General features: G+C 35.8%; 2 protein-coding genes across 5 annotated transcripts; one reads left to right on the forward strand and one right to left on the reverse strand.

Moving 5' to 3' along the window:
- The first annotated feature begins 2,504 nt into the window (after positions 1–2,504).
- On the forward strand, positions 2,505–8,266 carry LOC142625753 (putative protein phosphatase 2C 35). Its single transcript, XM_075799463.1, has 5 exons — positions 2,505–4,191; positions 6,655–6,786; positions 7,194–7,412; positions 7,510–7,567; positions 7,717–8,266. The coding sequence occupies exons 1-4, from the start codon at positions 3,292–3,294 to the stop codon at positions 7,510–7,512; spliced, it is 1,254 nt and encodes a 417-aa protein (XP_075655578.1). The 5' UTR covers positions 2,505–3,291; the 3' UTR covers positions 7,513–7,567; positions 7,717–8,266.
- Positions 8,267–9,362: 1,096 nt separating this feature from the next.
- LOC142625599 (SAC3 family protein B) lies at positions 9,363–23,903 on the reverse strand. 4 transcript variants are annotated; one of them, XM_075799249.1, is made up of 17 exons: positions 23,610–23,903; positions 23,055–23,159; positions 22,164–22,253; positions 21,122–21,352; positions 18,937–19,179; positions 18,114–18,356; positions 15,951–16,178; positions 15,608–15,858; positions 15,240–15,340; positions 14,911–15,126; positions 14,164–14,391; positions 13,994–14,085; positions 13,820–13,913; positions 12,934–13,026; positions 12,038–12,825; positions 11,839–11,953; positions 9,363–11,277 (listed from the first exon to the last, which is right to left on the reverse strand). In XM_075799249.1, exons 1-17 carry the CDS (start codon positions 23,768–23,770, stop codon positions 9,484–9,486), a joined length of 5,073 nt encoding a protein of 1,690 aa, XP_075655364.1. In that variant the 5' UTR covers positions 23,771–23,903; the 3' UTR covers positions 9,363–9,483. The 4 variants fall into 4 exon arrangements, with proteins under 4 accessions (XP_075655364.1, XP_075655366.1, XP_075655365.1 ...); XM_075799251.1 differs by lacking the exon at positions 18,114–18,356 and having other exon boundaries at positions 23,610–23,902; XM_075799250.1 differs by lacking the exon at positions 15,951–16,178 and having other exon boundaries at positions 23,610–23,902.
- Positions 23,904–25,797: the final 1,894 nt, after the last annotated feature.

The raw sequence follows: 25,797 nt of genomic DNA on the forward strand, positions 1-25,797 counted from the left end.
CCCCAAACTCTTCATATTTCTTGTATGATACTATTAAATTGGTTCAATTTTATATTCGTTATTATTTTGGTCCCTCCAATTCATAAAATTCTAGTTCAAACCCTGCTTTTAACCATGTAACCTATTTAATAGTCACATGATTTGCTTACATGAATTATGTAATTTAATACAAATGAATGATTTTCTTATTAACCATCACATAATGGATGGGAAGAGACTCCTTCAAATTAATTTAGAAAAAAAAAATACTCAGCACTTTATTTCCTTTTTCTTCTTATTCATGTTTTTCTTAATCATTACTTATTTTAAATTTAAAGTACCAAAAGGAGATTAAATTTGTCAATCATTTCAAAATAATTGAACAAGAAAAAGCATTTTAAAATTAAATGATATAGCTAACGTAGCTGTCACCCTAATAAAGTAAAGACTAATTCTCATTCATCTTGCTCCACATCATAAGAAATTTATATATTTGGATAGTACTTGGCAATTGCTCATACCAAAGTGGAATTTTATTATTCAGCTGTCAACCTTTTTTTTTTTCATTCACACGCTGTTGTATTACCAGTATCCAAAAAAGCCAACAATCAAAAGAAGAAACTGTTCAAAGTTCAAACAGGTGTTTGGCAAGCCACCAATACCACTAGAAGTCGTGCTTGACTAATTAACAGATTAACATAAGAAAAGCTTCATATTAAAAAGACAATGAATTACAACGAAAACCCATTTCCTATGGTGTATAATTTTACAGTTCAGTAACGTATAAAATAAATGAGAAATGATATATCCACAATATTTTTACAACAAATCCTAAGTGGCAGGTTGTTACTAGTTGTTATTATTGAAGTAAAAAAGTAATATTTGTGTTAAGTTCAAATTTGAACCAATAATAACTAACTACCTGTGATTTGTTGTGAAAATATTGTAAAAATATTGTAGACGTAGCATTTCTCTAAATAAATTCTATTATTATTAAAAGAAAATGCATGTTAACAGCTACCCTTATTGTTAATAAATTATTTTTGAAAAATTTTCATACTACTTTTATGAAAAATTTAAAAAGCGGTTAAAAAACGTAATTATTTTTTTATCTCATAAAAAGTTTTTAAAAAATATATTTTAAACCAATATCTTTAAAACATTTGGCAACATTTTCCTTAAAAAAAAGTTCCAAATTCTTACACACGTATATAATTGCTTTTCTCACTCTTTTAGGTTGTGGTACAATGTATTTTCAGAATATGAGTGTGTGGTTTGTTATAATTGATCCTATGGATAAGAATGCTCTAATTTTTAGTCAAACTATATTTCACCTTTTTTTATGAATAAGAATACGTATATAGAGAGAGAGAGCAAGGGAAAGACCTAACCCATCTCAATTTCCTGGGGGGGAAAAAACCCAAGGACGAAGAGAAAAGATTGAAATGGATCCATCCTAACTACAACAAGCAGCCTAATGAGCCAATCTGTGAGAAAAGAAATTAACATCCATAGAAACAAAAGAAAAATCCCTACAAAAGAGAGAACTTAGAGCAGCTTTGACATTTGGGAGATAAGAGACAAGGAAGCAAGGAAGAGACACATTGATGTTCTGCAAAGCCTCGATAACCCTTTTGGAATCACCTTCAAAGAGGACATAAGAATACTTGTGGAAGACTCAAGCTTGATGGCCTGAAAAGCAACTTGTGTTTGTCCATGAGTCGAATCAAAAGGAGGGAAGAGATTTGAATGAGCAAATAAGATATTTTCAAATTCCTTTCTCCCAACAGCGTCAGTGATGGTGGCATAAGATTTAATTGCAACATCAAATTTTATTTTAATTCAACTGGGTTGTAGAGGAAACTATTTCAATGTCAGACATGTTAAGTGAGATATCCAAGCTGTAATATGTTCTGAATAAGCCCTATTAATTACATAGCATCTTTTTAAAGATCAGGCCTATAATTTGCAAATATGTTTGGTTCCTAATTCTCCAAATGTTGTCAAAGATGATTGAACAAAGGATGTCTTAATCTTTTGGTTCTTGCTCATTTAAAAAAGAAAAAAAAAAAAAAAGGAAATCTTTATCCAAACTATATTTCACTTCCTGCTCCTGAGATACTCTATAATATTCCAACTTGCTCAAGAGACACTCTATAAATCCTACATACAAATAGAATAGCAGATGGAAAATTGAGATTTTCAGATTTAGAATACCTCTTTAAGTTATTATTTTTAATTTACAGTATCTACTTCTTTTTTCTTTTTCTTTTTTTCAGTATTTGTACTTTTTTTTGGCTAAACTTACAGTATTTGTACTTTTGTAGCATTGTTGATGTTGATCATAAAAAATGCTACTTTTCTTTCTAATTCTGTGAGTATTTCCTCTCCAAAAAAAAAAAAATCTGTGAGTATTTCTTTTTTTTGTTTTAAAAATTTGACCTTTCCTACTCACTGTTGTTGTGGGAGGGGGTGTTTTTCTTGGAACATGGGCTTTTTGCTGACAAATCCACCCATGCACACATAGAATCTCAAATCTCAAATCTTCTCTCTCTTTCTTGAAAGAAACCTCTGCTTTTGTTGCACCATCGTTGTGTCTTTCCTATTGAAAAATTTGGACTGTTCCTTCTGTTTTTTCTTCCTTAAAGTTTAGTGTTTTCTTTTTTCTTGAACACATTTCTTTTGTGCTTTCTGATGTTCTGTTCTTCATTGAGCCCTGATCTTGTGTTGTGCCCCCAAAAAAAAAGAGGTACAAGTTTTTTTGTTTATTATTTTTGGGAAAACCCCACACAACACGTTATCTTTGTAGCAAGCTGAAAAGCCAAGCCATTTGTTTGATCACAAAACCAAAATGTCTCGACCTTTTTTCTTTGCTTCTTAGGGGCTTTCTTAAAGATGGAGTTCTAGGAATTCGTTTCTTCTTGAAGCACTTGTTTCTTTCCTAACAATTTTCCTAGAAAACCATTTTCATTTCTTTGATATATAAGTACATGACTCAAACTTTAATTTTTCCTTTCATTACAAGTTGAGTAGCTTTCTGGTTGAATTGCTACAAGGTTTTTGTTCCTTGACCTATATTTCTGAAATTCTGTTTCTGAAACATGGGTTTTGCCCAAAATCACTATATGGAGACCCTCAATGTCAAATTCCAGGGTTACCCATTTTACCATTTCAACCAAGAATTATGCATCTGCAACCTTTTAGTCTCAATCATTCTCTGTTTCTGTTAGGACTTTTCTCAAACACCTTGGCTGCAGTTATTAGTTTCTTGGTTTTTGGTCCTTAAAGTTAAAAGCTTTGCTTCTTGAAACCATGGGCTGTGTCAACGGCAAGTGCTGTAATGGGTATCCACCTTCATCTGGCGGAGACTCCCGAGATTACAGTTTGCATGCCAAACACATACTCACACAGAGATCCTTGGAGAAAGTCCCTGTTCCTTCACACAATTTTCATCTAGAGTACTCTGTTCTCACACAGCGTGGTTACTACCCTGACTCACCTGATAAAGAAAACCAAGACAGTTTTTGCATTAAAACCCAGATTCAAGGTAACCCAAATATCCACTTCTTTGGTGTGTTTGATGGGCATGGTCAATTTGGTACGCAGTGTTCCAATTTCGTTAAGGATAGGTTGGTAGAAAAACTAGCTGATGACCCTGCATTAGCGGATGACCCTCTTAGAGCTTTTAATTCCGCGTTTTTAGATACTAATTCTGAGTTACATAATAGTGGGATTGATGATTCCATGAGTGGCACCACTGCTATTACTGTTCTTGTCATTGGGGATACACTTTTCGTGGCAAATGTGGGTGATTCGAGGGCGGTGGTTGCAGTTAAGGACGGGAATAGTATAGTAGCCCAGGACATGTCATCAGATCAGACCCCATTTAGGAAAGATGAGTATGAGAGAGTGAAGCTTTCTGGGGCCAGGGTTTTGAGTGTTGATCAAGTGGAAGGGCTTAAGGATCCAAATATTCAGGCGTGGGGTGACGAAGAGTCTGATGGTGGTGATCCCCCCAGGTTGTGGGTTCAGAATGGGATGTATCCGGGGACTGCCTTTACGAGGAGTGTTGGGGATAGTACAGCTGAGAAGATTGGTGTGGTAGCTGATCCGGAGATTTCTGTGTTCCAGCTTACAGCTAATCATCTTTTCTTTGTCGTTGCAAGTGATGGGGTTTTCGAGTTCCTCTCGAGCCAAGCAGTTGTTAACACGGTATGACACATGACCAAATTCTAGTATGGATAGATCAGCTTTACTATTATAAATTTTACCACCTTTCCTTGATGATGCTCAATTTATTATTTTTCATTTTTTTTTATAAGTACTTTTCATTGATATATCAATTCGAGTACACATATGCGTATTGAATGTTTGCTAATGGCATGCACTGGGAGAAGTAGACTTCATTCATATTGCATAATATACATGACTCTTTGTATTAATTCATGTTTGTGGAGATTCATGACTTAATTAAGACTTCTTAGTATTCTAACTCAGCATAAATGTAAATGTACACAAAGCTACCTATTCTAAAATTTTCATCAGAATATTTAATTGTAAATGCCATATTTGGGGAATAGATGTGAAAATGGTAATACTTCTTGTTTTATAATTTCTGTACAGAGAGAGGAGTGCTCTCATAGATATATGTTACTATGGACCATAGTTGTTGAACGTAGCAACAAGTAGTACTTCGTTTGTTGTGGGAAAGCGATGGTGTAGGTTGAAGATGGAGGTGCAATAGTTATGGTAGAAATGAAAACTAAAATAATATATATTATTTTTTTGGTTGGCTGGGTTTGTTCAGGTTGAGCTTATCTCAATATGATTCTTAAATGAACATTCCCGGGTTACAATTTTAAACATTCAACTTCAACTGAAACAATGGATGAATCTGACTGTAACCACCTAGGTCGATTCAGGTTGGTCAGTTTCATTAAGTGTGTCGCGCTTTTGCATACCCTGGTTAAAAGGTACAAATAAGAGAGCATTGGGTGCGCAGGAAAAGAGAACCATTCAAATTAACACTTGACAGGACATACATCCTTTAGATAGAATTTATAAAATTAAAAAGTGAAGTTATAGGGATGGCAATTACACCCCACCTTGTGTATCTAGCCTCTTGGAAAAAAAAAAAAAAAAAGGCATTTGATAGCAGAGGTTTTAAGGTTTTGTTAGATCTATGGTGTGAAATAGTAGAAGAGTTTAATTTTTGAATGATATGTGATGTGATGCTGCTGCTGCTCTAAAATACATTTATTCCAGTTTGTTTCTATTAGATGAGAATAGGGATGTTTCTAATCATTCTTGTTTGGAGCTACTTGAAAATGGGACAATTTTTTCCTGGAGTCTTAAGGTTTCTAGTGCTTTTCATGACTAGAAATTAGAATTAGTAGATTCTCTGTTAGATCTACTCTGTTCTCATCTCTCAATGGGAGTAGGGGATGACAAGTTAATTTCGAAGCTTAGTGCAATGGCAAATTCGATGTTGGTTCTTTTTATGAGGCCTTGAAGGGATCTAGTCAGATATTAATCTTTTTGAAAAGCATTTAACACAACATAGTCCCTGAGAAGTAAGGTCACTTTTTGCTTTTTGGCTTGGATATGTGCTATATGAAAGACATTAACATTGGATAATCTCATCAAAAGGAAATGATTCTTGTGCATTGATGTCATATGTGTAGGTCTAATGAAGAATCATTTGAACATCTTTTACTTGTTTTATTACTGGGGAGTTGTGGTGTTTCTGTCTCCTCTTTATTTGGAGTTCAATGGGAGTTTCCTTGAAGGTTATTTGTGTTTTTTCTATTTGAAAAGTTTGTTTCGAAAGCATGGCTTTAGATTGTCAGGGAATGCTACTCCTCTAGGTATCATGTGGACCTTCTAGAGCGAGAAATAAGACATTCAATATTATTGAGCTTTCCATGATTATGCTTTAGTTTAGATTATTGAGATCATTCTATTAGCGGTTACTTTTGGTTGCATCCAATTTTCTTCTCTTGAAGATTTCATTCATTGGCTGACTTCTGCATTTATTCTTTAGGTAAAGCTTTTGTATGCATCATGTTTAGTTAAGTATTACTTAGATTTAATAAAAAAAAAAATAAAAATAGTTTTTACAAAAGAATTACACCCTGCCTCCCCCACCCCAAATGGTGTGGGTTTTCCCTCCCTAATGAAAATGACAGGTTGAGGACTTGGCTCTCTTTTAAACCTATGGCAAGCTCTCAAGTCTCACCCTTATGCTTTGAAATCTCCTTCCTCACCAGTCACCACAAATTTGTCATTGCCTAGCCTCTGAGAAAGACAGTGCAGGAGTAGTGAAACATCTCGACCATAGTGTACAGGAGGAGATCCTCTATATTTAATAACAACTTTCCAGTTCACCCTTATGGCTCCAGGAGAACCTTTTGCTTCTCTTGCTCCCCCTTCAAGGCCCAACCACTCTTCCTTTGCTTCCCCCTTATCCCTTTTGATCGACCAGTTGATGCTATGTTTTTTCGCTTTAGTACAAAGATTAGTCCATTTCGGGCACATGATGGATAGCCAGATGAAATTTAGTTACGTCATATTCCCTTAATTGAAATATTAGATTATTTAGTTTCCGGTTTTCCTTTACCTCCAGTCTTACCATTCGTTCCCTTAACAAATTTTATGTTTTCTTTCTTGATATAGGTGGCAAGATATACAGATCCCCAGGATGCATGTGCTGCCATAGCTGGAGAATCATACAAAATATGGTTGGAACATGAAAATCGGACAGATGATATTACAATAATCCTCGTGCACATCAAAGGTTTTCCTAATGTATGAGTTTCTTTGAATCTTCCTCTAGCTGCACATTTTCTTATGCTTTTCCTTTCTAGGCTGAACGTCATTTGAGTTAAGTTCTTTCAGTTGCAGTAGTAGTAGGTGATGAGAATGCTTTGAGAGTTATATTTTGCCTGGGTGCACTTTGGGATGGTAATCTTAATCATAGAAGGATCTATGCCCTCCTACGCAGAAGAGATTTAAATAAAAATATTAGTAATGGCAAAAGGATATATATGTATGAATGAGAATTTTTTAAAACTCCCCTTTATGTTCCTGCCACATTTTCCTTTGCCTGTGGCACTTGTGGGATAACACACAACACAGTGACGCGCGCAAAAAGAAAAAGGCTGCTCATTTCATTGATTGGCTTGTTTATCTAATTTTTAATGTAATTACAATAGTCAGGTGCTGGTACTACAGATGGATCAAGTGGAACAAGTTTGAGGCCAACAAGGTCCAGAAGAGGAAATTCTGAGATATCGACTGCCTCTGGGTCAGAATTTTACTGTTCACTGAGAAGCGAATCCTCAGACCTGCACTCTTTTCAGCATGTGGTTTCAACAAATCGAAGCCCGGCTCTTGTTGTTCCATCTCCGGCACATCAGATGCCTTTGGAATTGGTGGGTCTTTCAAGCTGTGTCTAAGCCTTGTATTGTTTTATGGCTTATCTATATATACATATTACTGAGCATTTATTTTTCTCTCTATCTACTGCAGTGATCAGATTGAAACGCCTTTAGGAAGCTGCCTCACATTTTGTCATTTTTCTTTGGCGGTATCAATCTACCTTCTAATACTTGTATTATTTTATTTTATTCTATCATCTTTTTGGTCTCATATTGAATGTAGAAATTAAATTCAGCTCAAGTATCAATGCCATTGTTAAAGATACTGACCAAATCTTTTCTTTTTGGCTGGTAGCAGGATGTGGGTTAGCCGTGTGCTCTACCGGCAGCAGAAGCAATTTGTTCGGCATATATGGGATAATACTTGGTGACTAATCTCCAGGCGACATGTTCTAGCGAACACTGATAAAACTGTTTCTAACCATGCAAATATTCCTTAAGGAGAACAAAATGTTCTTCCACCAGCTGCAGTTGCACCTGCTAACCCTAAATATGAAGCAATTGGAAATCAAGGAGGTCCTATCAGAAGTTTGGAACTCTATATGATGGAACTTGGAAGTGAAGATATCTTTCTTTGCACTGAATTCAAGAAAAAAAATGTTATGAGGGGATCAGCTTTGACCGTGTGCAATTTTGTGCTCGTTTGTGATCCTTTGTCTCGTAATATTTACTGACTGGAAATTGTAAGAGAGGGAGACATATGGTGTTAAATGTTAATTGCATCCCCTATATGATATTCCATATAATTTACATGAAATTGCAAATTTAATTTGTTGGTGTAGGCACAACATATGTTACATATCTATAATTAAAGATAGAGGATCTGTCCTGTTATATTTGGTAATAAGTCTTTTATTTAAATTGATTGAAGATGTGAACAAGTCATGGGATGTAGCAATTAATTGAATAATCAAATCAATAATGTTAGGTTGCAGTTGCAGTTGATTCAAAATGTAGTGGTGTGAGATTGTTATCATGCGAAGCCGATGACGTCTCATGAGACCATCTTCTTATAGTCATAGCACGTGGGTTGTACAAATATGAGAAAAATTAAAGTCTCATGATGATACCGTAATTTTTTTATAATATAGTCCTTTACAAGACCTTGGCGTCCACACATCCGAGAGAGATATCAGATAAGTCTCATGATACTAGATAATTCTTTTTTATTTATAAGATGTGCCTTTACAAGACCTTGACGTCCACGGTGACCCACATGCCTATGGCTTTTGCAAGCACCCCGAAGCCTCCTTATCCAGACAAATGTTAGCTTGTTGGTCCAGGGTGATGGGAAAGGGCTAGCCAATCACTGGAGACACAAGTGCTCCATGATGGTGACCCCTTCTTGTTGGGAACATTTTAATGATATTTTCACACTAAACAGGCGCCAAAAGAATTATCTATGACACAGATTGAAGGTTTGACAGTCCCTCATTCCCTTGGCACCAATGGTAGGACAAATTGAAACAGTGCCTCAAACTTGCACTTTGATCAATTTCTTTAATTCAGTTTTCGTTTAGGTTAGCTGCTACGTGATACTTCAAAAGCAATTGACCAATTGATAAATTTGTTAGTCTGTAGTGCAAAAACACAGTTTTATCTATTTGGATAAAATTTACTTCCAAACTAGTCTGGAAGAATGTCTTTTAACTCAATATGTGGTGATTAAATTTATTAAAAGCTGTGTTTATTTAATCAAATCACATGACTCATTAAAAAAATCACGTGACTAAAAATACATATAGATGGTCTTTTCAATTGCCACCTAGCAGGTCACTTGATTTTTGGAGGTAAACTTTGTCCTATCGGGCCAATTTCAAAAAAGCACCCCTTGAGTTATGATTTTATTTTTTTTTAATTTTTTTTTTCAATTTCAAAATCGCTCTTTTTCTCCATGACATTGTTAGGCCAAACAATCTGGAACACATACAGGAGCCACAAGAATAGAAAACAAAATTGCAAGGCTATCGTTACTGCCTCACTTGTATAAATAACTTTACAGATAGAGAAAATTCTCCCTCTCTACTTGTAATATGAAAACTAGTAAAACACAACAATTAGCAGATCAAAAATAGATAGACAGCGTCTCATCTAGCTTGTTCTGCTGTATATTACACTGCTCCAATAACTTGCTTAAGTTTTCAGCTTCCTGGGTGGCTTTGCCGGCCACCACTATTTCAGTACGAGTACTGTCGAATACATTCGTGTAAGACATCTTGTACGTGATGTCCAGATTACCATCCTGTACAACATCTCTTTCATCCTCCACTAAGTCATTTGTGTTAGTAGTAGCCTCATGAACTTCACCATTTGGGACCATCCTTGAAAGAGGCTGAAAAGCTTCTGGCTGTGACTCATCCCCACCCAATAAAGGAGGGAGGGTACAACAGCCTTCAATTATTTCATCTAGAGATGGATGGTTTAAATAATGAGAAGGTACACTGTCTTCAAGCCCTAACATATCAACATCTCCTGTAATTGGAGGAGCAACATGATGACGCTCGAGAACATATGCCACAGAGAAGGACCCACTGGATAAATTCATTAACCGCCAATTAAAAATTCGGCGGAAAATCATAACCCACTTTGGAACAATACAGTAACATGAGTTATGGAGCTCAAGGTGAGCACTTTTTTGGAGCATTAGGGATGCTTCTTTCATTGCCTCTGTATATCGCATCATCTTACTTGACGTCAGGTATGTGACCAAGCAATTTTCGAGTTGTAATCTCTGGTTCTTAATCTCCTTGCCCATATGGGAACCTCTGGCCAACCAGGATATATCATCAGTAAAAGCTGGAAGTTTACAGTCCCTTAGTGCAAACATAAGGGGTTCAATTTTTTCCAGTGAATTCCATCCTATAGTTGGCAAGTACCACTTCACCACTCTATGCTCATCACTAGACTCCGCCAGCAAAGCAATCTCAGGACAAGGCCAGTTGGCAGGATTTGCTTTGGCAGCAGAAGCAATTTCTTCCAAAGACCAATCCAAGGCTTTATTGAAAGCAGAGATACAGCTATTCGGACTTACTTCAAAATCATTAATCCTCTCAAGCACCTCTAAAGAAGAATTCAAGTGAGGAAGAACCAATTCACGTGTTTTCATGTTATGAAGGACAGGTTGCAGGGGTGATTCGCTTGCCAGCCACTTTAGTCCCTCCCTTAATTGCTCATCACTAAAAAACCCGTCTGAGTGTTCCATCTCATCGTTTACAACAAGGGGAAAGACCTGAAAGCTACTAATCTGTGACTTGTCAATCTCATGAAGGCCCAATTCATTGACCATAATAGAGAATGAATCTGGAGTCTCCTCCTTGCATGAGCCACTTAAGATCAGAAGGGGCAAGCAAGAACCAGAAGGTATTGACATTAGAAGTTTCTGGAGCTGGACTTTTTGATGATTCCATGGGATGTTATCAGATACAAGGAACAAAACTGCACTTGCACCAGCCACCGTCTCATCTAGATTATCAAAATCTGTATCCTTAACTATAGACAAACAGCAGGTCGGATCAGCATCATACTGGCTAGCCCATTTTCTCCATATTGACAGGCCAGGAGATGAAATTACTAGATCATCATCATCACCTTTGCTGAAAGGCATGAGCTTTGAAAGCAACCATGAGCCTGCTGGCAAACAAGCAACTTGGTTCCTCTGCTCCAATTTAACTCCTCCAGAGTTGTTTATCAGAGAACATACAATAACTTTCCAGCACAGGCATTTGGCGTCTGGATTTCTTCTGCTAAGTATACCAGCTATAACATCTGAAACATTAAGTCTTGACCATGATTCTACATGCCTTTTATATCTTTCCCACATAACATGATCAATGTTAAACTCTCCAATATTGCTCGGTTGCTACATAGAAGAAGAATGAAAAGCTTAAACAAAATATATCAAGGTAGAGAGAATCATTGAAAAACGTGTACTTGCCTAGTAAATGAACTCTTATTTTAACAATAATATATTTGAGAAATTCTTTCTATAGTTAACAATATTATACTTACTCATGTAATTGATGTAAGATACACGTTTCATTATTAGGTGCATCAAGTAAAAATACAAACTGCACTTAATTTTGATAACAGGAGATCATAACTAATTGAGTAGCATATACCAAGGAGTGGAGAGAAGAAACAGGGTGCTACGATTTTATTATTATTTGTTCATTTTTAACCATCAGCAAAGTATGTATTTGTAAATTAGGAATATGAGAAAATATGGACAGTACATGCATCATTTTCTCCACTCCGTTCAACAAGACAGGAGGAAGGAAATGGAATCCAAAAGGTGAGTGCCAAATAAACTTTCAATCGAATATTCTTCTTTAACATTTTCTTGAAATAAAGCAAGAAGAAGAATGAACCAGAACCCAAGATAAGATAAGTACATAAATTTTTTAAAAGTTCCAAAACTTACATCTTTGTTTTGTCGAATAGGTGGCCCCAATGATAACAAATCTAATGCAGTATTTGCTGCTAACTGCCTTTGTTCACGAACCTCCCTTCGCTTAATAGCACGCCGTTTCCATAACCTGACAACAGTAATGCAAGACTAAGGCAAATGGTAGGAAAATAACCTCAACATACAATCAGAGCAGTAGAAGTAGACAGAAAACCTTAAGATCAATTTGAGTTTCGCCTCAGCAGTTTCTTCATCATAATCATCGGTCACAACTTTGCTAATTTCATTTTCTTCATGAATATCTGCATGAATATCTGTTGCTTCTGCATCTTCTAAGTTATTAAAAACCACACTTAGAGACCCAGAATTTTCCACTGCATAATCATATTTACCACCTGAAGCTCTCTCTTGCAGAACTGTTGTTGAGACCATTTGTAGTGGCATTCCCCCAATGTCACAACGCATGTTTCTCTCAGTAGAGCTTCTGGAAAGGGCATCAGAATTTGGTTTCCCCACAATCCCAACTTTAGCGAGCTCGGGTCGGGGGGAACTGTGGGATAATAAGAAACCCCAAGGTGAAATAGAGGAATCAGCTGCCTGACGGTCATTTTCACCTTGTTTACTGACTGTTGGTGTAATGACTATTGGCTGAGGTTGTCTGCTGTCTTTTGGGGATAAAATAGCGTCAAGATCAGACATTTCTTCATCAATTCTATGGGTAGAACTTTCCTTTTCAACATATGGGGTGGAGATCATGTCATGCTTATGTATCTTACTAAACTTAATCTCTTCCGTAGCTTTAGCAGGCGAGGATACAACTTGAGTTGAAGGTGAAACATCCTCAACTACCATTTTTGACCTTTTTATATGAACAAGTTCAGAACACTTAGTGGGATAGTCCTTATCAAGATTGAGAAATGGGCCTTCCTTCATCATATATGGCTCTTCAAATACTTTTATAGAGAACCCATGATACTGTAAGAGACTTTCTATGTCCTCATCCTAATTTCATCACCAAAGCATAAATGTAAGACAAGCTGAAACAGCACCCCCTACCCAAAAAAAAGTGCAAAATCAATAGAATGTAAATTCATCAAGCCAATAAAGTACCTCCATTGCAAGCCACTTTGCAACGTGGGTAACAGGGAGGCCTTGATTATTCTGTAAACCTGAATGTAGAGAAGCAAGTGCCTGGGTACGTAACTGGTCAAAACAACATGACACGTGAGACAGCATTACCAATATTTGTCTTATGAGTGTAAAAGGTTTGGGGTTCAAAACCTACTAGGTGCATGTACTTAACAATTAAAAAATAAAAGATGAGTTGTGATTAACAGCCAGAAGAACATATATGTTTAATCTATTGCTAAGCCATCATGAATTTTTTTGCAAGCCATTGCAGAATTGCAGACAATGCATTGTTTCAGAACTGTGGCCAGCTTTTCCAGCAATGAAGTCCAAGAATGTTCTATTGCAATACCCCATTATTTTTTATTTTTTTTAAGTGCAATACCCCATTAGTCAAATGAAAGACCTTTTTTTTTATATTCCCCAAAAGCATAATTATATAGACCATGGAACAATATAATCAACACAAAGTAGAGATTTCTAAATCATGAGGTGTGGTCCTTGATAGTGTGTGCTTCACGACTTCTCTTACTTTCCATTAATATATGCATATCCAAATGAGCTATATTCAAATGTACACTAATCTGGAACACAGCATCACATACATAAGCACAAAAACAATGATGATATTAAAATAAATATGTCATTAATTATTACATATAATACAGCTTAAGTGGTTAATAAAGGAACTCTACTTTGAATAAAGTGCCTTCCATCCAAAACAATATGCCAGAAGCACATGCATGTGTCACACAATTCACTAGTTTCTTCACTAGCAACTAAACATATTGTCGAACATGCTTCATAGGTTAAACACTCTGCAATTCACTACTGTAAGCACTAAAGCAGAAGCAACAGTTACTCAGACCTTTGCAAAGTGAGCATGAATTAGGCATGCTTGAAGGTAACTTGCTCTCCTCGCAAGCCGAAAGAAAGCAATAAAGTTAACTGTTCTGCAAGCTCTGTAAGAGCGAATCAATTCAACTATTAGATTGGTGATTAAAACAGTAACGTGAAAATAAATCAAATGTGAAGTGACAACCTTGCTACATCACGGGCAAATAGTACTTCTGGAGTCTGTCTTATCTCTGGAGTCATCTTTGCAAGATCAAGCGAGAGCTCTGCAGGTTCAACCTAGCAAGAACAGCTTATTTTGACAGATGAAAATATAATGAAACCAGTACAATCAATTTGAATTTGCAGATGACTTACTTTATAGCCAGGATGCTTGTCCAGTTTGAGAAGTGCGTAATAGCCCCGGAACTCTTTTTCTGTTGGTACATTTATTCCTCTCTTTCTGTGATCATCATACAACTGGAATAATTCAACTGATGTTTTATTCATCTGTTCAATATTAAGGTGTGCATCGAATCCCTCAGAAAAGCCCTCTCCTTTGGTGTGTTCACATAATTCATGCATTGCAATTATGTGAAGTCTTATCTGAAACCCACAACAATAAGCAAACAGATTAGTTTTGAAAATGATCCAATGAAGCTTTGCACATTAACAAACACATGCACATCCACCAACAAAACAATGCACAATAAATTAATTTGCCTTTCATTCTCCAAACATGACACCAACTCCAGCATCAAAAATCATATATAACATGAGGATAGTGGGTGCTTCCGATTTCCTTCATACATACTCAACAACTTTATACATTCAAAATGCATAATAAATGTATCACCACTACAAGAATCGCTACAAAGTCACTTAGTTATCAATCCAGTAGATGCTTGTTGTCATATAGCTCAACTAAAGAGGTCAGTTACACATGCTTGCATCTAAACATGCACTCTACAACCAAAAGTATTCCTTTTTGGACCTCCACCCTGACACAAGTACAGTATTTTAAAATGATGCAGAAAGCATATGCTAAAAAACAAAATATGATGCAAAAGCCTTTGCAGACTATAAAATTAACCAGAAATTAAAGATATCATATTGAGGATATACCATCTGCTCCAGCATAACAATAGCCCCTTGATTGAAAATGTGCTGCATCCTCAGGTCCATTCGGATTGCCCTCATCCTATCCCACAAGAAGTTATATATGCCAAGAAACTTGTCATCATAAGGCTGATCTAGCAAATTGAGCAGATAATCAATCGTCTTCTGCAGGATTGGCATGGGACGTATCAAACCTGCTTCCCTCTCAGCTGTCCTAGTATACTGTGCAAGAATAGTACAAGAACCTCATATGAATGATGTATGGCCCAAAGTATTCCAAGAACAGATAACAATTTGCTTTATACAAAAAGTCCAAGGTGATACAAGGGGACTACCTTCTTAACAGCAAGGGATTTGCTGGTTTGATTTCTATCGCCATCCAAGCGTTCGAATTGATCTAGATCCCCTTTTCTTTCACGTTCTGCCCTCTCTGACTCTGGAAAAGAAAGCAAATTCCTAACTCATAGTTAAAATTTCATACACACTTACAACTTCTGCATAAATACAGGACAGATATTTGCTTTGAGTTACTAGAAAACCTGATATAACTAAGATAAAAAAGCAAAATATATGGGATTTTCCAAAATCTGAATTTTTTCATTGCCAAACAATTAAAAAAGAAATCTAAACTCAACAAAAAGACTGCAACTGAATGTCTCAAAGTTACAACTTTGCTCCTAGATCAGTAAGTTAAGAGACACACCAGGACACATATCTGGACATGACCCTGTTATAATGGTAGATGATTCTGAGGCATCATAATCAGATGAAACGTGGCCATTGGTGAAATCTCCTGCCAATTCTGGAGGGTGGTTCCCAACATATTTTTGCCTCTCCACCATAGACTGCTCATGTTTATTTGCTTTTTGGTCAGCAAAATCAGGGCTACCTTGCACATTTGCATTTAATTCAACTTTGAAACGAGCTAATCGCTTTGCCTTGGCCTGCATTTCTCTGTAAATTACATGGAAATATTAAAAAACACAATATTATTATATATAAAGCACGACTAATATAAGCAATAAACGGAATCAGTGCACCTTTACCGTTCAGTATCATCTTGGGTGGAATCAGAGTAATCAGGAAAGACTTGATCACTAGAAAGCAAAGGTGGTGACCTTGTTCTTTTGGGAGCTGGGGAGCTGGTGAGCTTTGTTGCTGCAACTTCGGAGACAGGATTGATTGCAGATGGTGAAAACCTTTGATGAATTTGAGAATCTGAAGTAGAAACAAAATTCGACCTAGTGCCCAACATAGGAGGAGATATTGAAGGCCTGGCAAGGAAATCATGCAATAAACCACTTAGACGTAAACTTCTTTCTTTTTTCTTTAATGGGTGGCTTGGGTAAAGGAGGAGAAGATCAATGTGTTTTGTTTAAGCATTTATGTGTTTGTTTGCACTCTCATGCATCTCATCTCCTCATATTCTGAAAAAAAATTATAAATAAACAACACTTTACAAGAATCACCTACTTAGGCTGCGTTTGTTTCAGTGCTAAACTGAAATCTGAAATCATTTTACATCTGGATCCGTGTTTGGCACCACTTGAAGATACAGTCAAACTGAAAATAGAATTCAGTTTGACTGTAAAATATCCTAGCCAACCCGTAAAATAATTTCAGTTCTCATTTTTCCTTCAAATGGTTTCCGGAATTACTCCTCACACACGGTCCGAATACCTCTCAAAGCTCACCTCAGCTCCACCCCACGCACCAACGAGAGAGAGAGAGAGAGCTCCACCCCACACGTTGACGCTAGTCCAAGCTCCAACCCACACTCCGATGAGCAGCTCTGCCATTTTCCCCTCCTCACTGACTCACACCAAGCCAAAGGAACTAAGGAGAGAGCTAACCAAGGTCAAGCCTGTGTCCACCACCGATCAAGCTCGGGCCAACCGCCGGTCAAGCCCGTTCCCAAGATCTGGATCGATCTCACCCTCCCTCCGCAGCAAACCCCGGGCAACACCACTCCACAGTGGTCTTCTCTATCTCATCTCACCTTTTCTCCCTAACCCAAACCAAACCCCCACTTATTTTTGTGTTTGATTTTTGTTTTGTTTGATCTCTGATTTTGTTGTTGTTCTAGTGGTATGGGTGGTGGTGTTTTGGTGGTTTTTGTGCGGTGTGGGTGGTGTTGTTTTGGTGGGTTTTGTGTGAGTGGTGATGGGTTTTGTGTGGATGGTGGATTTTTTGTGGTGGTGGCAATGGGCAGTGGTGGCGGTTTTTTCCCTCTTCCTGATCTGGATTTTGTGTGGGTGGTGATGGGTTGTGCTTGTCCTTGGTGGTGGCGATCACTCTCTCTTCCTCCTCCCTCTCTCAGTTTGACTGAATGGTTTTGTTTTGAAAATAGTTTTGTTTTGACTTTTGTTTCTTTAAAAGTTTATATATTGCAATTACCTATTATAAAATTTGTTTGGAAGCTGAGAAAATGTGAGAAACTAGTAGAAATTTTGCATTTTCAAAATGTTGTCAAACACTTGAAATTATTTTCTAATATAATTTTTAAAATGCAACCAAACACTAGAAAATATTTTCCTTTCCCGAAAATATTTTCACCTAAAATTATTTTACTAACGGAAAATATTTTACACTGAAACAAACACAGCATTAGTCAATTTTCTAATGTTATACCAAGAAATTGTCCCTTTCATACGAAAATGCTAACAGACCTCTGTTAGGCTTTCTACCATTTCTGTCCCATCACCGTCCCACTACTCTCTTACTTAAAACTTCACCTCAAAATCCTGCTGGTATAATAGAGCTCTCCCTCTCTAACTGATAATGCTCTCTTTAGCACTTTATAGGGGTTAATATTAAAATCCATTTTTTTTATCAGAAGATGTGACTTCTCATTTTCCAAAATGAGTTTTTCCTCTCTTCTTTTTCCCTCTAAAAGGTATTGTGGCCACATCATCTGGGTGCAAAATTTAATACTAATCTTTTAGGTTGCAACTAAATGTTCAAGAAGACTACATTCCTTGTTTTGTTTTGGTATTACTTAAGGCTTTTATTTTGTTGTGTTGTGTGCATTCACGGATTTTTTTTGTAAAAAAATACAAAAATATATGTATAATTTTTTTTTGAAGAAAATAAATATGTATACTTGTATGCAAATAATGTTAACTGACATCAATGTTAGACTATTGCCCCAAGGAAGAATTACAACAAACAACAAATCAAACATATCTAATAATATTTATGAAGTTTACCTTTTAGAGCCACTTTCAGCAAAATGCAAATTATCCTGTAGAACGTCGCTCCCAGATTGTAAAGGTGGGGACCTGGTTCTTTTCAGGACTTGAACACCACCAGTATCAGTTGTAAAACTCCTTGCAGAAGCATCAGAACCTAAATAGGGTGAAACTGATGGTTGATCTTGATGATCCAGCAAATCAGCATAATTGACTGGTGACCTAGGCCGATTATCCAATGGAGAGGAAAATGAAGCAGACCTGTATTACGAAATGTAGCTTGATCAAATAGAGATCACCAAGCAAGGAGGGGGAAGAGGAGGTAGGAAATTGAACAAATTAAGCAATGTAAGTAAACCACCAACAAAAATCTACAACCACGCATGTCGCCCTTAAATGATTATTTCATGCATACAAATGGATTATCTTTTTTTCCAATGATTCCACAGCAATGAGTAACCATAAAGGAAGATAAAGGAACCACTGTTTGGAAATATTGGAATGCCCAAGTGTTGTGGACTTGGACCAAAGCCTGAAACCTAAAGCATGGGTGCAAAATTTAATACTATTCTTTTAGGTTGCAACTAAATGTTCAAGAAGACTCCATTCCTTATTTTGTTTTGGTATTACTTAAGGCTTTTATTTTGTTGTGTTGTGTGCATTCACAGATTTTTTTTTGTAAAAAAATACAAAAATGTATGTATAATTTTTTTTGAAGAAAATAAATATGTATACTTGTATGCAAATAATGTTAACTGACATCAATGTTAGACTATTGCCCCAAGGAAGAATTACAACAAACAACAAATCGAACATATCTAATAATATTTATGTAGTTTACCTTTTAGAGCCACTTTGAGCAAAATGCAAATTATCCTGTAGAACATCACTCCCAGATTGTAAAGGTGGAGACCTGGTTCTTTTCAGGACTTGAACACCACCAGTATCAGTTGTAAAACTTCTTGCAGAAGCATCAGAACCTAAATAGGGTGAAACTGATGGTTGATCTTGATGATCCAGCAAATCAGCATAATTGACTGGTGACCTAGGCCGATTATCCAATGGAGTGGAAAATGAATCAGGCCTGTATTACGAAATGTAGCTTGATCAAATGGAGATCACCAAGCAAGGAGGGGGAAGAGGAGGTAGGAAATTGAACAAATTAAGAAATGTCAGTAAACCACCAACAAAAATCTACAACCACGCATGTCACCCTTAAATGATTATTTCATGCATACAAATGGATTATCTTTTTTTCCAATGATTCCACAGCAATGAGTAACCATAAAGGAAGATAAAAGAACCACTGTTTGGAAGAATTGGAATGCCCAAGTGTTGTGGACTTGGACCAAAGCCTGAAACCTAAAGCATGGGTTCTCATGCACCATAAGTGGACACATGGTCAAAAATTCCAGCTTAAAATTACAAAACCAGTGGCAGAATGTTCTCACATGGCAAATTAGCAATTCCAAAAATCACCAATTGCTGATACTTTTTTGAGTTTTATGAATTTTTTCAAACACACATGAATGGTGCATGCACACGCATACATAGAGAATTGAACCTAAAGCTTACCATTGAGCTTTACCAAAAGGAGGATGAAAAACCTCAAGAGAGATTCTTTTCAAAAGGCAACATGCAGAATTAAACCTAAAACTTACTCTTTTTTTCCTAAGTAGAATTAATTCTAAAACTTACCATTGAGATTCACCAAAAGAAGGATGAAAATCCCCAAAAGAGTGATTCTTTTCAAAAGTCAAAGGAGGTGATCGTGTTCTCAGAGGAATTATGTGACCAGGATTATCAACAAGCAGATTTGAGTGGCGACTGGGTTAAGCAACATAAAGTAGAAAGGAGAAGGCTTAAAATAAATCAGTCATGCAAGACACAAAGGGCCATGACTCCTTGTCAATGCAGTGAATATACAACTAGAAATAATCTAATAAGGAAGAGGAATACACGTAGAAAAATTTCTTCTAAGGAATCATTGGAAATTTCCATATGAAGATGAACATAGCCTTAAGCAGTATAGACCTTCAGGAAATTTCTTTGAACTCAAGATTATGCAGTACTGGTTAACTGGTGTAGTATGTGTAAGGATAGTAGAGAATCTGTGGGTCATCTTTTGCTTCATTGCCCAATGGCTCATGATTTGTGGTCCCTTGTTTTCTTTGTGTTTAGGAATCAGGATGCATTGGGTGACAATGTACAAGGTGTTAAACATAATCTGAAATCTCTTATTGAAAAGGGATGGATGGAAGGCATAGGAATACTCTTGCGTGAGCAGCAATTCCTCCTTGCATCATGCAGGTAATTTGGAGGAAGCAGAATAGCTGCACATCTGATGGAGTAGAGAGATCTATAATTAAAATCAAATCTATTTTGTGCGTTCTTATTTGAATGATGCACCATGATTTTGAGAGGGGGGAGGGTTCTTGTAATTCTTTAGTTGATGTCATGGACCATTTGAGTCTTCAATTGTAATTTTTAGGAAGCTCTTATGCTACAGTTTCCTTTATTACTTGAAAAAAAAATTTAAAATTAAAATAAATATATAAAAACCCGTTAAAACTCAAATATCAAATCTAATAGAGCTTAGCCAATTACTGATACTTTAATACATGCTTTATTTGCACTATCTGACCAAATTTCTGTTATAGTTATGATTTCCCAGTCATCATTGCAAATATGATCAGAAAATATTCAGCCACATTTATTAAAGGCCAATTAAGCCACAGGTTTGACTTCATATTATCACAATTAAAAGGGAGTTTGCAGAGAAAAAGAACTCCAAAAATTTAATTGAGAAATTTTAGATGGAACCATTGATAAATACAGTAGGTATAGGAAATTATAATCCGGCCAATATGGTGACTAATCATGGAACCATCAAACAAGAGAAGCTAGTGCGACATGATGCAAAATTTTAAAAGGATAAAAACTACAAACTTTATACTAAAAAAACCTGAAGCATGTCTGGATAGTGCATAAATTAAAGTCTGCTGAATAAGGTACAAAGAGCTTACCTTCCATGGACAGGTTGACTAGAATAACCAGCAATATCACTATTTGGATGCAATGAGGGAGGTGATTTGGTTCTTTCTGGGTTTTGAGATCGGGCAACCCTGGCTGTAACATTAGTTCCATAATTACGTGAAGCAACAAGTGAAGCAGAAGACCTTTGATGGATTTGGGCTTCATAATCTTTAGAAAGAGATCTTTGCCTGTCACCCCAGCTAGGAGGAGACTCCATCAACCTGGAGAAATCTGAGCTATTAATATGACATTATACAATGCAACAGGTTGTGCCACTTTCATAAATGAAGCTATAATTTTTCTTAAAAGCAGGGAAGGTTCTAAGATGTGGCTAGGCTAAATGTATTGAAGTACATGACATAGAATTAGAATTAACACGTCAAAAAAAACCCAAGTAAAACAATTACCAATATTAACCAGCCTTTTTTTCTTTAATTGTAAAGCAGCCTTTACCTAGGCATTGAATTTCTGGACCAACAACAGCTTGCCTCAGGTTGGTGGTAGCCAACCAATGCCTATGTGCTACCTCCAAGTGCTAAGTCAAATAGTAATAAGAAATTGGACAATAACCTTGATGTATTAACATGTTACACAGATCCTTAAAAACATTAGTTTGGTCCAACAATTATAACATACTGACTATTCAGCGAACAATAGTTGATTTTCGAATGGATGTAATGCGATAGGTGGTGCTAAATGCCATGCCTTTCTATTTTTGCAGACACATGGTCTACATTTTTGTTGGGGGGGAGGGGTAACAAGTATACTTGAGGGCATGGAGTTGACTTTGGATGCATTTGCAATACATAAAGAATATGGCAGCTGTTTATATAATAAATGTATCTTACGTAAGGGGCCCAACCTATCAACTTCCAAAACCCTTGGTCTCCTTGTAGTATAGTACAAAAATTTTCTAGGGTACATTCAATGAAGTCTAGATAATAAATATTAAATACAGGCATTCTGAGAGGATATATCCTAGCAGAAGAAACAAAAGATTCAGAAAACATATGAGTTTGCATAAATAATTACCTATGGACTCCTGCAGATGAATGAGGTGGATTAGCAGCAAAACGGGTGCTTTCAAAAGCTAAAGGACGTGACTCTGCAGCTTCAGGTACCCTTGTCAAAAGAAAACCCATAAGTTTTCTAAACTATAGAACAGTAATAAGAGGAGTTCGGGTTCCCAGAACACGACCAGAAAAGTGTCATATTAATATGCATGCAGGTTTCCAGAGGAAAGAGAGCATCCATCCCTCAAAGTAGACTGTTCCCAAATATTAGGACAAACTATATGATCTTCACAGCAATTTTTTTTACAATCTCGATTTGAACTCTGAGTGGAAAACAAGTTTTGGAGCTTTGGTAACAACTGAAGTAGTGCTAATTGATGGTTAGGATTTTAAAAACTCTGGTAAATTAATCCCAAAAATTTTAGAGGATCTCAATCTATCACCACATACCCTTGTTGCAATGATCACTTCACAACCACAAGTATAATTGTTTGTGGAGTGTGGGGGGTAAGGGCCGGGATTCAAGTATACACACTTAAATTAGGCTAAAGTAGAATTTCTATCTTGTATAAAAAAATTAAAAAAAAAAAAGGTGGTTTAGGCCCAAGCTTGAGACTCTAATTTGTCTTCAAAGCCTAGTTGGATCATTTAATTGGGGTCTGGTTTAAATTCCAAATTAAAGATCCATCTAGTATGGCTTATATTTTTTGTGGTGCCTTTAAATATCTCATTTTAGGTTATTCATCTTATCAATTCCCAAAGGCTTTGGTCTCCTTATCTTCAAACTTCAGTTATTAAAGCACTAAAGCAGTCATTACAATTTTTCGAAAGACATAGTTATCCATTTATTGTTCATCGATGCATAGAAATATATAACTCCGTAAATTTGCATTTTGTTTAAAATACACACCTACGAATTCCAGAAGAGTTTTGATAAGTAGGACGGACTGCAGGACCAGCCCTCTCGAAAGCCAAAGGAGGTGACCGCTGCACTCCTAATGAAGCTCCTGGTCCCCTATAATCCAAACCAAAATCAATAACTTTTTTTTGGGATCCACTAAAAAACATTGCAAGGAGCTTCAAATACATAACAAAACCAGTAATGGGTCATGAATGATCATCGAAATATCCATCAAAACATGATTTTGCCCCTATTCCCCTTTTGATGAACAACACCAACATAACAATAATGCCCATTTGGAATAGAAACAAGTCCTTTTCCCAATAGGGTTTTGTTTTGTAGTTCACAATAACACATTAAAAAAAAAAAAAAACTAATAAAGACAATATCTTGGATACCCAGAAGCCAAAACAGATATAGAACACAAAACCCAACAATAAAGATCAAATCTTTAAGCTATTCATAATTCATGGTTTTTTGAAGCATGAAATTGCAAGAACATACATTGCTTTTGGTAGTGAAAGATTTTACACAAAGCTGAAAGAAATCTAAGAGAAACAGTACCTGGGTCTTGGAGTTGGAGATCGGAGGAGAGGGGCAGAAGTGGAAGCATTGGGAAGTAGTGATAGTGATGGTGATTGTGGAGGTCCTGATGGGCCAGAAGCTTTGGTAAATCCAGGATACCTCTTTCTTCTTTCTTCTTCTTCTTCTAGTTGTTGCATCATTTTGGTATTATTGCACAACTCAAACTAAGAATGACAACCAACAAGTACACAAAATTTACTGAACTGTGTGCTTCTTTACTTTGGTTTCAGTCTCCCTCAGTCTCAGGGTTTTTTGAATCCATAGAGGATGTTCTTTCAGAAACGTTAATGAGTTTTGAAAGCAAAAGCACAATGAAACGACGTAGTGTCTGTGTCGGGTCGGCCAGGCCTTTTAAATTTGGCCCAATCCTTTTGTTTCCAACTTTCAATTTCTTTAAGCTGCAAGGTTCCGTTTGGTTGGGAATATAAAAAATCATGAATGTTTGGTGCATGAGAAAAATTAGATGATGAAAAATATATTCAGTTTTTTCTTTTTTCTTTTTTTAAAGAAGAGACGCCAATTTTTATTAGTAAAATTTAAAATAATTTCAAGTAAATAAACAAAAAAAATATTAGAGTAGTACGTGCAAGAGGAGACCAGACTTTCAAAGAAAAGTCTTTGAGTTAAATCAATCCAAACAATTGAGGAGACACAACATTACAAATTTACAAAGTACAAACTATGTACAAAATACCACCCTCGTCATGAACATATAGGGGCTCGGTAGCCAAAGGAGGAAATCTACTAAGTGCTTGAGATCCAAAAAATTGATGCAAAAGGAGCTTAAATTTAGACTAATAGAGTCAAATTTGCGCCGAAAACACCTCTAAGTAAGATCTTTTAAATGTAGGTAAATTTTGGTAAGTGAATAATAAAAAAATTCCGATTAAAAAATTGTATTAAAGATCAAATTGGAATGCTCTAAAAGCAAAATGGCAATTGGGTAATGAGTTGAATGAAAAAAAAAAAAAAACCAAAGATAAAATAAATCATTTTATCACACAACTAAAAGTAAAATAATAACATAAAAATTTAACTAAGAGCTTGTTAGTCGATGTAAGAATCAATATATATATAAAAGTAGAGACCTCATGTTGGAGAGTATTGGGTTGTGCCAAGTGGCGCATTTCTTAAAATTCTTTTAATTTGGGCTTCTACTTCAAAGAGATTACATTTATATCAAATTATTAGTTCATTGAATTAGCTAATAGAGTAAATGTATATACTTATTGTCTGTAGTTATGCATTAATTATTTATTTTAAATAAATTTATAAGATTATTTTTATAAACTTTATTTAAGAAATAATTTTTAGTTGGAATAAGAATATTAGATTTACACCACCGCACACCGTTGGTGCGATGGTCACTCCACAAGTATAAGTGCTTGTGGAGTGTGGAGGGAAAGGGCCGGGGTTCAAGTTCTTAGGAGGGAGCTTCACACATATATACACTTAGATTAAGCTATAGTAGAATTCTATCTTATATAATAAAAGAAAATTAGATTTACAATATGATATTATTTCTCATGTTTAGTTAATTTGACTTTTTTTTTTTTTTGAGAAAGTGCTTTGACAAAAATTTAAAAAAAATAATTTGTGAATTCACTAAAAATTAATCTTAACCCTTTTAAATTTCCTGATTCCTTTTAGTGACATGTGATATGTATATATATATACACACGTGTGTGTCTATGTGTAACTAACATTGTAGCATTTATTCTTTGTAATTAGAAAGATAACATTGATTTTTTTTTTTCATGGGAAGAACAATTGATTTGAAATATGATATTCTTACTAAAATTTTAGTTGTCTTTGCAACTATTGAAACCATGTCCAAAAAAAGGGATAAATAAATAAATAATTTTACTAACACAAAATCTAGAACGTAAAAAACATAATTAAAGGATATTTGCATTTTTTGTAGGCATGAAACATGCCTATTTATATGACCCAATATATCATGCAATTTTAAATTTAAAAACACACACACACACACACACACACATATATATACACTATAATCAAATCACTACACTATTCTTAGTGTCTTTCTATTTTGTTTATAAAAAAACTAAAGATTATCTTTTTTTTACAAAGAAAGTTATTGAAATTTTTTTTATATACATCAATAGTTGAGAGTGAGGGATCTGAATCTGAATGTCTGTAT

The sequence above is a fragment of the Castanea sativa genome, chromosome 2 (genome assembly GCF_040712315.1).
Source record: "Castanea sativa cultivar Marrone di Chiusa Pesio chromosome 2, ASM4071231v1".
In the NCBI taxonomy this organism is placed as follows: domain Eukaryota; kingdom Viridiplantae; phylum Streptophyta; class Magnoliopsida; order Fagales; family Fagaceae; genus Castanea; species Castanea sativa.

Excerpts from the sequence above, each read along its gene's own strand:
- LOC142625599 (XM_075799249.1), bottom strand. The coding sequence starts at position 23,770 with ATGATGCAACAACTAGAAGAAGAAGAAGAAAGAAGAAAGAGGTATCCT. Across the intron at positions 19,180-21,121 it reads AGTCAACCTGTCCATGGAAG|GCCTGATTCATTTTCCACTC; the intron begins GTAAGCTCTTTG and ends TTCGTAATACAG. Across the intron at positions 18,357-18,936 it reads GCTCAAAGTGGCTCTAAAAG|GTCTGCTTCATTTTCCTCTC; the intron begins GTAAACTACATA and ends TTCGTAATACAG.
- LOC142625753 (XM_075799463.1), top strand. The coding sequence starts at position 3,292 with ATGGGCTGTGTCAACGGCAAGTGCTGTAATGGGTATCCACCTTCATCT. Across the intron at positions 4,192-6,654 it reads GCCAAGCAGTTGTTAACACG|GTGGCAAGATATACAGATCC; the intron begins GTATGACACATG and ends TTCTTGATATAG. Across the intron at positions 6,787-7,193 it reads ACATCAAAGGTTTTCCTAAT|TCAGGTGCTGGTACTACAGA; the intron begins GTATGAGTTTCT and ends TAATTACAATAG.